This window comes from Barbus barbus (assembly GCF_936440315.1).
Source record: "Barbus barbus genome assembly, chromosome: 12".
NCBI classification, from domain to species: Eukaryota; Metazoa; Chordata; class Actinopteri; order Cypriniformes; family Cyprinidae; genus Barbus; species Barbus barbus.
Window position 1 is genome coordinate 24,071,432 of NC_136740.1, and position 14,976 is coordinate 24,086,407.

Below are 14,976 nucleotides of genomic sequence, written 5' to 3' on the forward strand. Positions count from 1 at the left end.
AACCTCCCCCCTGAACATATTAAGGGCACAAAGGAGAACACCATGCCGACAAACTGCAAGTTCTAGGCCCTCCTCATCCATTTTGCTGGAGGACTTCTGTGAGGTTTCTCGTGCTGCTGACCACTGTCCCCCACAGACACCTCTGCCAGAGACCTAAAACATGGAAGATGGTTAACAGTCCAAACAAACTCCTATGTAGGACATGGTTTTACAAGTAAATATAGTGATGTTTTGCAAGTTTACATGTCTGGTCGAGGAATGGACATAGTCTACGAATCTTGCAACATCATCGTCCTTGGCTATGAATACACCATCAAAGATGGCTTGTTCCTCTGATCTAAATAAAAAATAACACATATTGCCTTTTAATATTCATATGATTTTCATTATGATTTTACAGCAAAGTTACTTTCAAGATGATGAACTGTCAATCTAAACACTGGATTTTTTAAGTACCTTGCTGCACTCTTGAATCTATAGTGCTTACGGTTTCCATCAACAGAGACCGCAAGCATGTGTGGGGTGCATGCTGGGCAGTTAAAGTGGTCTTCCTGGATGAGTCTGTCCACTTCAAATCGGACTGCCTCCCACTCCAAAAAGCTTTTTCTGAAGCTGTCTGCTATGATCTTTCCAGTCTGTTTCAAAAGAGTACAGTAAAACAGAAACAGTAAAACAGATCAAGAAATTGAAGACCACTCTACATTGAAATAAGATAATATCCATCTAAAATGGATAAACTTTGGAATGTGAGTACTACTTTCATGACCTCTGATAATATACTTCAAAGGAAAATAACCTGAATTGAAGAAGAACTTGACAGTCTACATCTCTAGCCAAAAAAGCTACAGTTTGTTCCAGTTTGTTTAAGAGTTAGCCAGTGCAACGTTTGGCCCGAATGTTTCCCAATGAACATTTATGTGATCAGCAAATGATACTGGGGAGAACACAACAAAGTGTGTCCTCTTCTTCTCCACACTCAGTGCAAACTACATGACAGCACGGGTTGCTAGCCGTTTGTACACCTGTGACAAAAGGTCTGAATTTAACACATCCCTAAACAGTGTAAATGTTCATGTGTACTTGACCTCATACTGTAATTGTGAGTTACTCTAAAATTATCACCACAAATACTTACACGGCCAAAGCGGACAGTTCGTTTATCTAGCATTCTAAGAAATGCTAGGCTGGACATCCCAGGTGCTGCCATCTTCAACTCCTCAAAGGAAAATAGGATGTCTGTAGCATATACTGTAGAAAATTGCGAAGTAGCAGGCCAGTAGTCATTATGGACCAGCTCATCCACCCCAGCACGCCACGTGGCTTCGCATACCTCACATTTCAACTCTGGCAAGTTGAGATCATATCGGCCTGGGGAAAAGGAAAGAATTATATATGCACATTTTATTCTGACACTGAAGTGGGAACCTTTGACTATCAGGAGGACACTAGCGAGGTTTCCATTAAACTTATTTGCATTTGATATTTGCATTAATGAAAATTCAGCTCAAGAATATACATCTGTGTTTGTTTCCATCAGCTGTGTAATGTGAATTAAAAATGGACATTAGACTAATCAGGGGATGTGACCTGACCAGCTGTGGGATCAAAATGTCTCCAGGACAACACTGAAACATGGTAAATGTGCATATATATGCTAATTAAACTGTTTCCATAAACTTTATTTTGCACTATGCCTTATTCACATCAAGAGTTAATCCACCCCCATCAAGCGAATCAAATTTATATTTGCATTAAGGGACTGATCCGCATTTGCAGGTGTTTCCAATTTAGCATTTCTTATGCACATAACTGAAATTTGAATTAACAAGTTGGATAGAAACTCAGTCTTAAATATTTTTAAGGACTTAATTACAAAGGGCTAAACAAGGCAGCAAAGAACAGGTGAACTAAGGTAGGGACTGACAACTAGACAGGTGAGGGGCAGAGACAGGAACAGGAACATATGGTAGGGATAAACAAAGGAGCACAAAACCAGGAAGTAAACAAGGGGAACACAGGAAGTAACACAAGGAGCAGACATGATGGATAGGGGACAAGGACAAGACAGTAGATAACATCACAATCCGAAGAAAGAAAGTGATTCATGTCAGATGACACCCATCCCCAAAGTTCTCCTTACCATTCATTGTAACCACAGCAATGGGTTTTCCAGTGATGACACTTAATCTCTGAGAACAGCTACATATTGTCCCTGGCATCTCCAAGGGTACAAGACGCACTTGAAAATAATAAACATTCACGAGAATAGTTAGAGGATAGAAGATAAAGACTAACATACACTGCCCTTAAAAAGTTTGCAAACACACCTGGCAAAGTGTGGTTTTGGATGATGTCAGCATAAATCCTTAGCAGTTTTTGGTGCAAATAAAGTACATTAATGTAACTTGACATTGTCCTTGAAGACCAGCAAATATAATTTTCATTTTGATAATAATGGCAGTATATATACACACATCTCAAAGTCAGACATGCCCCTTTGCCAGCTGTGATGCCTGGTTACTGGTTTAAACTTGACCCAGATTTTTAAAAGATTTTTGGGTCAGCACACCTTAATAGCTCCAACAATTGATTGCCAATTAAGTCTAGAATACAAATCTACAGATTATGCAGAGCTGTAATAGCTGCTAATGGTGGATATTTTGATGAATCAAAAATTAAAGTATTTTCTATGCATAAACAGTTTGTGTAATAAAATGTGTTTTTGCACTTTGTGTTGTCCATTATCAGCGAAAATTATCACAAATTAAAAAGGATTCATGCCAATATTGTCCAAAACCCCACTTTTCTAGAGTGTTTACAAACTTTTGGAGGACAGTCTATGTCAGCTTTTTAAAACCAGATATTCTTCATGGCTTAATCGACTGATCAGAAATGATTTAGGTTTTAGTATTTAGTTTCAGATAACTGGAATTAACAAGTCAGAAAAAGTGACACTCAAAAACTACAACTTACCACACTGGGTAAGAACCTTCTCCACAAAACATGATGTCGGTGGCAACGGCTGAAAGAAGCCTTCTCTAATTGAGTCCCTGTTGTGGAAGACTTGAGCCTTGTGGAAGTTGATGTCACAACGAGCACAGAGAAATGCATGTGGTCGACAGTCACAACAGTGGATGATAGCTGGACTGGAGTCACATTTCTGGCAGACTGGACTTGCCACATGCTGCTTAGCCACCATGTTGTCCACCAACCGGGGCCTCACTTTCACCCACCACTCTGAAACAAGACTTTTTCTTAATGACCAATCACTGGAGGCTTTTGGTGGTGTTTCGTTGTCATCTAAGTCTTCACCCAGTGAGCAACTTAGCTCTTGAAGGAAAGACTCTGTTAAACAATGGACAGTATTCAAAAACAACATGTTATTAAACAAAAGAGGATATCACCGAACAAAATAACAGTGTTACTTATCATACTTACACAAAAATATGGAATGTGTATTACATTCATATTATTAATTAACATACAGTTTCACAGTGCAGAACAATATAGGACATACCAGCGTTTACGTGAGAAAAGTCACAGGTCATTTCCACACTGGTTTCCGGAGCCCTGAGAAGAGAACCACCAGTCTTTCCAGTTTGTCTGTGGCTAAGACCTGCTGTAGAAGGAAAAAATAAATAAATTACAATTAGAAACACATACATTGTAATTATGTTTACAAGGCATTCATGGTAAAGTTGTATCATTGCTTTTCCTTAAAGTATATATAGTAAGTATGTACATAATATAATAATAATCATATATTTTCTAATTCAGACCCATGACTTGTGATATGTTTATGTCTCATTCTAAAAGGTAAAAATATATCTAGAGATAAAATATAGATATTAATTAATATGATTGAAAAGAAAGTCTGACCTGCTTGTTTTCTGGAGGATCTTGGCCTCCCATAAATAATTTTCCCTTCGCTGTCCCTCTTAATCCACTTCACAAATGGCTGGCTGGTGGATGGCTGGATGGCTGATGCTGCTTCCTTTTGCTTGTTGACGATCTCATGCAGCCTTTGAAGTGCATCCATGTCTTCTGCCTGGCTGACAAGACTGTTGACCTCCTCCAAGAGCTGGTTCAGCTTAGGATCTGACATGATGCACAACAAACAAAAGTGCACAAGGACAAACACACCACTAAGAGAGGAGAGGAAAGGAGAGGAGAGAGAACAATACAAAAACGAGAACAGAGAGAAAGACAATACAAACGTGGCTTTTAAAAATGCCTTTTGTAGTTAGCTGCTGATTTTTAGTAAATAATCTGTATTTGAGAACCTGTTGATAAAGAGAAAAATAAATCAGTATAGAATTGATAAGTAAACTACACATTACAATATACTAACACACACACACACACTCATTACATCTGAAGATAGAGTATGGATTATGTTGACATGTTTATGTCTATAGGTTATTTGCTGACATTTTTATCCAAATTATGATAGAAATATGGCAGTAGACTGTGGCACAACCCGTTATCATCTAGGCTGTTTAGCTGCAACAAAGAATATCATATTTAAAATCGGATATGCTAATCACACCTATTTTAATTGTCTAATAATTGTATAATAACACTTGGGTAACTTTTAACGTTAGCTAACAATGTGTAGTACCATGCACACTGCACACATTTCATTTGGTGCAACAAGCTTATATTATGCCAATCCCAATACCATGACATCGCTACGTGCGCTAAAATATTACCAAACACAACAACTGGCAACAACTTTACTGCATGAGCTAATTGTATTTTGATAAGCAAAGATATAAGACGTCTAATTCTAGGATGAGTGCAATACTTACACGTGTATGGAAGTCGAGAAACGCAATGGTGCATGGGATCGTGGCATGCAACGATGTATCACTGAGGCAAGAACAATTATTATTATTATTATTATTATTATTATTATTTTGTAATAATATAAATAACTGCTCCAGTCGAACTATAATATGCACATTATAGCCGCTCTCTCTGAACTTCCAAGTCGTAGATTAACTGCTGCGTTGCTTAGCAACGCCAAGCAAAGTTTGGATCTATTTTGGGGGGCGGAGGATGAACGAACAGAAATGAAATCTAAACGGTAGAAAATACAAATAGATGTCTTAAAACTTCGTTAGTTGGTAATGGAACAGTTGTATAAAATCAATATAACAAGTATAACACGCAAATCGCTTCATTATAAAGAGCGCAAATCGATTTTGACCCTCTGCATGCGTCAAAATCCGACGTTGAGGGTGTGACACATTTAAAAAGTCTATCCTTTGCAGACTTAAACCTGTATTTTTTATTGCAAGATAATGCCTACATCTAGCCAAATTATTTGTCATTATGATCATGAAACCTGAACTCTCCAGCCCACGCGAGAGATTCGTTGGTTGACCCCCCCTCCCTGCGTCAGAATCCGAGGATGAGGGATTTATATGGACGTGTATAGGACGGCCATCTACGTTGAAAAGCGACGCAAAGGGGGTACCTTCTGCCTCGGATGTTGACGCCAGGGGGCAATGACCAAGCGTCGATATGTGACGAGGAGGAGTGAGACTGTGTTGATTTAAAAGAACAAATTATATTCTGACAGATTTACTGAACTAAATGGGAATAATTATTTTTTTTTTTTTTTTTTGCTTGGGACCAGTCTGTACATTATATGTGAACAAACCAAATAAACGTACTTTGTGTATAAATGTATATATTTCAATATGGCACAAAGTGATGTTTTGGAGGTGCAGAGTGAAAGATTTTTGGAGTGTGTTATCCCTCAAAAGTTTTTACCCCTCTTTTCTCACTACAGGTGCTCTCACTCATTTATTTCTGATGGTCAGAGCTCTCAGAGCTGATTGTCTAGCAGCTGATAGTCAAGCTATTATGAAGCTATCAGCTACCAACTGCCTGTTCGAGATTTCTTTTTTCTCATTCTGTCATACGCAGTTACCTACTTTCTAACCCTCTCTTGGAGTTACACTCGCCCAGCTGGCAGCTTCTAAATATGGAGATTTCAGGTTGTTAGCCCCAGGGGAGCTTTGATACATGCTGAGTTTAGTTCAGGACTTGAAATCAGAAGCACAGAGGGTAGTCATATCACATTATCTTCACCTAGCGTAACACTTCAGCATCATCCAGGGCACATTTCAGCTCTTATAAATGCATAAAAACACTGCAATGTTGCTTGACCATAGCTCCATGTACTGTGATATTTACTGCAGTGAGGTTATCGCCTCTATATAAGGAACCCTGATTTCACCTCAAGCTATTTTACTTCAAGTGTTCTTTTTTCAGACATACTGAATGTGGCTCATTCTTATTTCCTTTAAATCGGTAAACCACTCAGAAATACAGATTGCAAGAAATACATAGCGAAAAATTAAGCAAAACCATTTTTAATAAAGATTATATTAAGAATAAAACTGTGTACACACACACACACACACACACACATATATATATATATATATATATATATATATATATAGGCCTATATGATTCAATTATCATATTACTTAAATTATGTATTAAAAATAATTTATACATGTAATTAAATGTGTTATTATTATTATTTGCATTACAAGTATACACTATTAAGCTTGTGTGGAGAACCATGGGGTTGTTTCAAGCCTTCAGATCATGATAGCCATTTTGAACCTGTGCCCGGTCATTTTGTTGGGCCTTTCACTTTAGATCATCACCTTTTATCAATGACACTGCCAGGATTTCACAGGATGTACAAAAACTCGGACTGAAGCCAGTATATTCTTTATTAAGAGACATTAATTTTGTTCAGAGCTGCCTCATTGTGTTAGCTTAAGCAATAATAGTGTAGTTTCAATTTAAGGAGTCATTTAGCAGATGTGCTTATCCAAAAAGACTAAAAATACACTTATTATAGGACAATCCCCCTGGAGCAACCTGGGGTTAAATGCTTTGCCTTTTGATTACCAGCTCTGAGCTTTAACCACTGCAGCCCAGTTTTGTATTTTAATGGTAATGTGTAATGTTTTTTGCTAGTACTTTGTCCAAGCTTAATATGTAGAGGCAACTAAAAGTAGACCATTTTTGGGTTAATCTCTCAAAAAGTTTAATACTTCAAAAAAATGTATACTTTTCCCCTTACAGTATATTCGGTGTCATACTATTCGGTATTATTTTAGTATTATTCATATACTACTGTATAGTGTATAATATTTTAAATTATTAGTACTTAAAACTTATTTTAGTTAGCTGCCATATATGGCACGTTGCCAAGTCAACATTTATTGCATGCACACTGCCGCTCAAAAGTTTGGGATCAGTAAGATTTTCAATGTTTTTAAAGAAGTTTCTTCTGCTCATCAAGGCTGTATCTATTTGATCAAAAATACAGAAAAAAAAAAAACTTATTTTGTGAAATATTATTGCAATTTAAAATAACAGTTTTCTATTTTAATACTTTAAAATATAATTTATTTATGTGATCAAAGCTGAATTTTCAGCATTATTACTCATTTCTTCAGTGTCACATGATCCTTCAGAAATTATTCTAATATGCTGATTTATAATCAATCTCGGAAACCGTTGTGCTGCTTATTTATTAAGTTTTTTTATGACCTGTGATATTTTTTTTAGGATTCTCTGATTAATAAAAAGTTAAAAAGAACAGCATTTATTTAAAAAAGGGATTTTGTATTACAATATACAATGCCATTCAAAAGTTTTGGATCAGTACATTTTTTTTCTTTTTTTTTCTTCTTTTTTTAAGAAATTAATACTTTTATTCAGGAGGGATGTGTTAAATGAATAAAAAGTCATAGTAAAGACTTATATTGTTAGAAAATATTTATATTTTGAACAAATGCTGCTCTTTTTAACTTTGTATTCATCAAAGTATCAAAGAAAAAAAGTATCACATGTTCCAAAAAACAATATGAAGCAGCACTACAGTTTCTACACTCATAATAAATCAGCATATAAGAATTATTTTTGAAGGATCATGTGACACTGAGGACTGGAGTAATGATGCTGACAATTCAGCGCTGCATCACAGAAATGAATTCTATTTTAAAGTATATTAAAATAAGAAACCAATATTAGAAATTGCAATAAGATTTAACAATATTACTGTTTTTCTGTATTTTTGATTGAATAAATACAGCCTTGATGAGCAGAAGAGACTCCCTTAAAAAACATAAAACATCTTACTGATCCCAAACTTTTGAGCGGCAGTGTGTACATATTTTTTTTACATTTTACGGTTGTGCTGTGCTGAAAATCATTTGCTTAATTTGGTGATCCCGGTCAAAAAATGACCTGCCTTTTAATAATTGGTTGTAAATGTCTCATTGTGTTATATTATCAACAAATCTTACTATTCACAAATAATGCTTTTTTCCACTCAAAAACTAAGGCACATAAACTGAGATCAGTCGGTTCCAAAAAGAAATACAAATACATAGGTACAAAGTAATGATATAGCATAATGATAATTTTTTTTTTTTTTTTTTTACCAGGAACAGCACAAATGTAACAAGTTGGGGAAAAACACCAAATTATCAATTTTTTAGAAAGTCGTTGTGCCCTGTGTGAGGAAAAACACTCAGTTTTAGTCCAAAGTCACAACATTAACTAGTTTTTTTGGGGGAAAAGAAAATCCTGTCTAGTTCAAAATGAATGAAACCCAACACAAGGGTTATGTTTTTCATCGTTTGTTATGTTTTATTTTATTTCAGCGTTAATTTAATTACTGAAAATTATTTTTAATAGTTTTAGCTTCAGCTTTGTAAACAAAAACAACACTCCTTGCTATCAAAACGTTTGTTTGAGCATACTAGCCTGCCCTATAACAGTGATTCTGGCTCAGCCAATCGTGGGAGTTTAGGGTGGGGCTACTCGTATGTTTGACCTATGACAGATGGATAGTGTTCATGAAACCTGTTTGAAAACTGTTTTTGAAGTTGTGTTTAAAGATGCGAGTGGAGCAGAAATGGCTCATTTCATCTTTGAAATTCTGCTGTTTTATTTTACATTTAAAAGGTTGAATTGGCTGTTCCTTTTTGGGACTTACAAAAACCGTAATTGTGGTGCATCTTTCACCAGTAACACCAGAGGGCTCTCTTTTTAGATATATAAAATGTCATGTTGGACTTTATTAGATTATTTCACAATATTTCACATATCTTGTCCATCCATCACCTCTCTGTCAGTTATTTTAAAGTGGACACAAACCACAAATAATTTCTCAATTCAGCGGAAAATCTCAGCATCCTACAACTCTCCTATCCATCTTTTCCTCACACAAATGTCTCTCTGAGTTTTCCTCAGTGTTTTCTTGTCTTAGATAGGCCGTCTGATGGCTTACAGTCACTCTAACATTTACTCCTGTCAGTCTGTGCTCCTGCAAAACTTCCTGGCATGTTGCATTCATAGAAGTGTCAGTCATCTTCTGTTTGGGAGAGTGTTTTTTCCATGACATCTATAGCCTTATCAGTCCACACATTTAATTGTGTAGCTGCTGTGGTTGCTGTCAGCGGCTCTCGCTGAAGTGTGTGTGCGTCTGTGGTGCAACGCAGTCGCAGACCCATGTGTCAGATGCAGTAGATGTCTGACATTCTGTATCTAATGAAACAAAGGCCGACCCTTTGAGTCCTATCAGACCCGTGTTTGCACGCTCTCTCCATATATCTTGGTCTCTAGCTATCTCTTTCCAAATAAAAACAGAATGATGTTTGACATGAGCAACTTTTCACAGTGCTAGGAAAAAGAGCATCGATCTGATCCACGTGACACTTGGACTGTCTTCTGCTGTTTAACATTAAGGCTAGGTTTTAGAAAGGACATCCAGGCACATTTCTTGTTCGTCAGAATATGATTGGAATTTTCAATGTCATTATTGATTAAATCTAGTTTATATTTTGAACATAGTAAATATTGTACAAATTGTGCATTGCAAAAAATAAAATAAAAATAAAATAAAATGCTGTTCTTTTGAACCTACAATTCATCAAAGAATCCTGAAAAAAAATAAAAATAATAATAATAATTATATATATATATATATATATATATATATATATATATATATATATATATATATATATATATATATATATATAATATTTAAAGGTTTTATTTAAAAGTTTATTTAATATTATGTTTATTTAATATTAATATTTATCACAACGGTTTTCAACATTGATAATAATAATAACAATGATAATAATAACAATAATAATAATAATAACAATAATAACGATAAATGTTTCTTTTTAAAATAACTTCATATCTCCAACAAATATATATATATATATATAATTTTTTGTTGTTGTCTTTTATGTTGGTGACCAAAATAGTTGATGGTTGCCAACGACTTCCATAATATGGAGGAAAAAAGATAACCTACTATGAAAGTCAAAGGCCTTTTTTGGTTTCCAACATTCTTCAAAATATATTTTTTTATGTTCAACAAAAGAAAGAAACTAGTACAGATGTAGAACAATTTGAGGGTGAATAAATGATGGCAAAATTTTCATTTTTGAGTGAACGTGTCCCTTTAAAGAAGAAGAAAGATAAACTATGTGTCTGCAGTGTGGAAATAAAATAAACTTTCTTATTGGCAACTGAAAATGGACATGACTGGTTTCCACTTTCAACGAGGAACATAAGCTACAAAAGTACTTGTCAAAGTTTTGGTACTCTTTAGATCTATCTCCATGATTGATCTGAATTGGGAAGTTACAGCTGTAGAACTTCCAACTGCTTCATTGGTTCATGCTACCCAAAGCACTCAACCGCATCTCGACTACTCAAAGTGGCCCGTCTGTGAAGCCGCCTCCACTGCAGAGGAACGGTGGGTTTTGGGTCATAAGTGAGCTCTGGAATTCTGTGTGCTTATTATAACCCTTATAAATGATGTAAAGTGGCACACCACAGCCCCCAGGGCTACCAAGACTCCCCCTGGGCAGAAGGGCACAGAGTGCTCTCAAAATCAATGCATCACTTTCTGACTCTTTATACAGTATATAAAGACTCAAACATACTCATGTGCATGTTAACTTACTGAATGAATTCAAGCCATAGGTTTTATTTATTGTTTTGCTTATTTGTTTATTGCTTTTGGTGGGTCTCAAATATACATACTACCATTTAAACGTTTTGGGTCCGTAATTATTTCCATGCTTTTATTCAGAAAGGGTGCATTAAACGAAGCAAAAGTGATGGCAAAAAAAATAAAAAAATAAAAATTGCAGTTTTTTTTTTTTAGCTTTTTATTCATAAAATTGTCCATTAAAAAAGTGTCATGGTTTCTACGAAAATATTAAGCAGCACAAGTATTTTTAAAATTGATAATAATAAGAAATGTTTCTTATTAAATTCACCAAATTGACACATTACAATAATTTCTGAAGGATCATGTGACACTGAAGACCGGAGTAATGATACAGAAAATTCAGATTTACCTTCACAGGAATAAATTACATTTTAAAATATACTACAATAGAAAAAAAATGTGTTTTAAATTACAATAATATTTCACAATATCACTGTTTTTACTGTATTTTTGTCAAATTAATATATTATTTTGAAAACATAAAAAAATCTTATACTTCAATATTTCTGCTGCATTTTTGATCAAAAGTGTCCTTAAAAGACTCTTTAAAAAAAAATTCCAAACACCAAAATTTCAACTATAGTGTACATATATGTTATTTTGTATTTACAATATATTTATATGTGGATATTTTTGGCCACTACATTCTGTCTTTTCATAATAAAATTATAGTGCATATCTCACCAGGCAGATGTCATTATTGTATGTTTTATAGAAAATACAGCAAATTGTTTGTCTAAAAGTTTATTCAAACTGTAAAGTTTGTTTAGGTCATTTAAGTAATTTCTTCATATTTCATCAGACTTCTTTTCCCAGCCTCCCTTCTGTGTGCTCTATTGTGTTTGCTGCTATGGCTTATGCTTTGATTTATTCTGAATTCAGTGCCTGGTAGCTACAAACCCAATTCTCAAAGGGGATGCAGCTCCATGGAGAAGTGTTTACTAAAGCAGCCATTCTAAACATTACAGTAAATGAACTTATGATTGCTCTAACTACTTGTGTATCGTGCTGTTTTTTTTTCTTCACCATCCTTTAAATTTCTCCCATCCAATCAAGCGTAATGACACTCCATATCCTGTCGTTTCTTCACACTGAATTTAAAATGCGCAAATGCCTTGGTGGGAAAAATAAATATGTTGCACTGTGATGGTGCTGACGGCCACAGAGAGAAAATGCAGAAACTCTTTAGTAATGTGTGATTTGCTAGGGGGCATTTTGGCTCTGGCCAAACAGTTTGTGCCAAGAGCCAGGATGGCTGCCAGTTTCCCAAACAATTGCAGACACCTGTGATGAATGGCTCAATGGTTTGAGCTCCACTGACCCAGCTGCACTTGCATAGGGTTGTGTATGGAGACAAAAAGGCCTGTGAGCAGGAGATAGACTCAGACTTTAGAAGACACCATGTTGCTTCAGGCCTGTGTAGAGGGAATTTTGACATGAAACAGCACCAGAAGAAGAGCTTTGCTTTTAACATGTTTGTTCTCTATGTTGTATGTTTTTGATAGGTTATGACTGAGTATATTATGATAGTGCTGTCACAATAACATAATCTGAGTCGCCAATAACTATACCAGTATTTCACAATTTTTGATACCAATTTTGATTTTCCATCTACTGAAAAAACCCCAGCATCTTTTAAACTTTAAAATATATGCAAATTTATAATATATAATATTAATGACAATGTATAATACAAATAAGTCAATTTCTCATTTCTTTTTATTACTTTTTAAAAAGAAAATCAAATGACCAGAAGGTACACAGACCTAATAATTCATTATCATCCTGAATTTAATTTTGATTTTATTTTCAGTTTATCTTTTCAATTTAAGTTAGTTTTTGTTAGTTTCGCTATCATTAAGTTTTAGTTTAATTTCAGAATTTTCAGTTATAGTTTTATTTTGGTTTTAGTATTTTAGGGTCATCAATAACTATATCAGTATTTCACAATAGTTGATACCAAATTAAATTATGTATTGAATTTAAATTTTAAAATATATACAAATAAAAATATGAAATATATGTATAAAATAAAAAAATAAAAAATATGAATATCTACAAATTTCAGGGTTATTATTAATCTGAATCTTTCATTTTTAAGTTTAGTTTATTTTAGTTTAGTTCCACTATTGTCAATTTTTTTTATTTTTTTTTTAGTTTATATAGTTTAGTTTGATTTAGTTAGTTTTAAATATTATTTAGTATTTATTTAATTTTAGTATTTTTCCAAGCTAATACGCTAAATGGTGTCATTTTAAATCAGTTGAAATGTGCAAAATTTCTCTGAAGTTACCATGCAATTAAAATAAAATTAATTTATGGCTATTTTTATTTCATTGCAGTTTCTTTGGAGTCATGAAAATGTATTTTAGCTTATTTTTCTTTTTTCTCAGTAATGTTTTAAATTTAATTAAGTAATGGACATAGTCTATTAGATATAATTAGTATAAAGTTTATTTATTATAGCTGATCTACACCCACTTATAAGCATCAGCTTCTGTTTATGTGTGATAATGTGTAATTGGTCTTCATTAAGACCTATTTCCTTTCTATCTCTCTACTGCGTTTGTTGTTTAATTTATTTAAAGTCAAGTCACCTTTATTTATATAAGCGCTTTTAACAATACAGATTGTGTCAAAGCACTTAACAGTATCAAATTGGAGGATAGAGTGTCAGTAATGTATAAAAATAAGATTAAACACTCAATTTTCAGTTAAAGGCATTTCATTATTGAATTCAGAGTTGTCATTGTCTAGCTCAGTTTAGTTTAAATAGTATCTGTGAAATCAAATTGACGATAATCACTAGAAATTGAGTGTCCCCAACTGAGCAAAGTAAAGTAACACAAGAAGCATGAGACTGCATAAAAGATCACTTCAGAGCATTGTGATGTTTGCTTTACTCACCTCTGAGATGCAACCTCTGTTTTGTTTTTGCAGAGAGACATGCTGGACGTCAGTCAGATTATGAAGGACTTGGCCAGCATGGTGCATGAACAAGGAGACACCATAGGTGAGATCTTGTGTGTGTGTGTGTGTGTCCGTGGCTCTGTGTTTCCAGTTAAGAGTATAATGACTCACCCTTGTTTGTCTGGCCTTTTATTGATAATCACTTCTCCCCCCCATATCTATCCCATAATCCCCTGCTGTGCTGAGGTGAAGTTTCAGAGGAGAGAACAAGACATCACCTTCACCAGCTCAATACGTGACAGACAGAGAGCTAGTCTCTACAGGCCTCTGGCTGAGACTGAGATCAGAGAAGATCCTCAAAGATTCAATTTATAGTTAACGGGCAGAGAAAGACAGACCGATATTAAACGGGAAGCATGATTTGGGAGCTAAGTCACTGGTTACATGCAGAAAGCAGAGATAATAGTGTTGTTGCTTACTTGTTTTTGAAAATGTTTAGCCTAAACCTTTGACATTTTATTTTGGACATGTCAGCGATCATGTCGTGTCAGTTAAATTTATGAAACCAAGGTGAAAACATTTATTTTATTTTATTTTTGTATAGTCAGTATTTTATATTTTATAAATTTAGATTTAGATAATGTTTTCCATTTATATAACAGCCAAATAATAAAATTAATAAAATATTTTAAAATTTTAAAATACATTTTCATACTAAGCATTATGATGTTGAGATGCTTAAATTTACTTGATTTTAGTTTTTAGTATTTTTTTTAATATTTATTTATGAATACTAGTATAAAATAGAAATAATACAAATTGATTTTAATATTAGTCAACATCAAAATAAGTATTGGCCTTTTTCTGTCGGCCAGAATTTTAATATCAGTGGATCTTTAGTGATAAACATTACTGTAAATGAAAATGCCGTATCATTGACGTTTGTCAGGTGTCGGTTTCCTTTCAGTTCTGTTTTGCCC

The 14,976-nt window shown here is 34.2% G+C and overlaps 2 protein-coding genes across 2 annotated transcripts in view; one reads left to right on the forward strand and one right to left on the reverse strand.

Moving 5' to 3' along the window:
- Window positions 1–4,819, reverse strand: part of LOC306878478 (uncharacterized protein) — a 10,515-nt gene extending 5,696 nt beyond the window's left edge. The window contains exons 1-8 of the mRNA XM_079430883.1: window positions 3,880–4,819; window positions 3,518–3,619; window positions 2,974–3,345; window positions 2,141–2,239; window positions 1,136–1,368; window positions 457–635; window positions 244–337; window positions 1–153 (exon numbers count right to left, since the gene is read on the reverse strand). The exon at window positions 1–153 is cut by the window's left edge and continues 192 nt beyond it. Of these exons, the coding sequence (XP_079287009.1) occupies window positions 1–153; window positions 244–337; window positions 457–635; window positions 1,136–1,368; window positions 2,141–2,239; window positions 2,974–3,345; window positions 3,518–3,619; window positions 3,880–4,105 (1,458 nt within the window). The 5' untranslated portion in view covers window positions 4,106–4,819. The remainder of the gene's footprint in view (window positions 154–243; window positions 338–456; window positions 636–1,135; window positions 1,369–2,140; window positions 2,240–2,973; window positions 3,346–3,517; window positions 3,620–3,879) is intronic.
- LOC306877833 (syntaxin-12-like) overlaps window positions 1–14,976 on the forward strand; it is a 194,288-nt gene that overhangs the window by 135,948 nt on the left and 43,364 nt on the right. Inside the window, exon 2 of the mRNA XM_079429818.1 lies at window positions 14,027–14,099. Within this exon, the coding sequence (XP_079285944.1) occupies window positions 14,027–14,099 (73 nt within the window). The remainder of the gene's footprint in view (window positions 1–14,026; window positions 14,100–14,976) is intronic.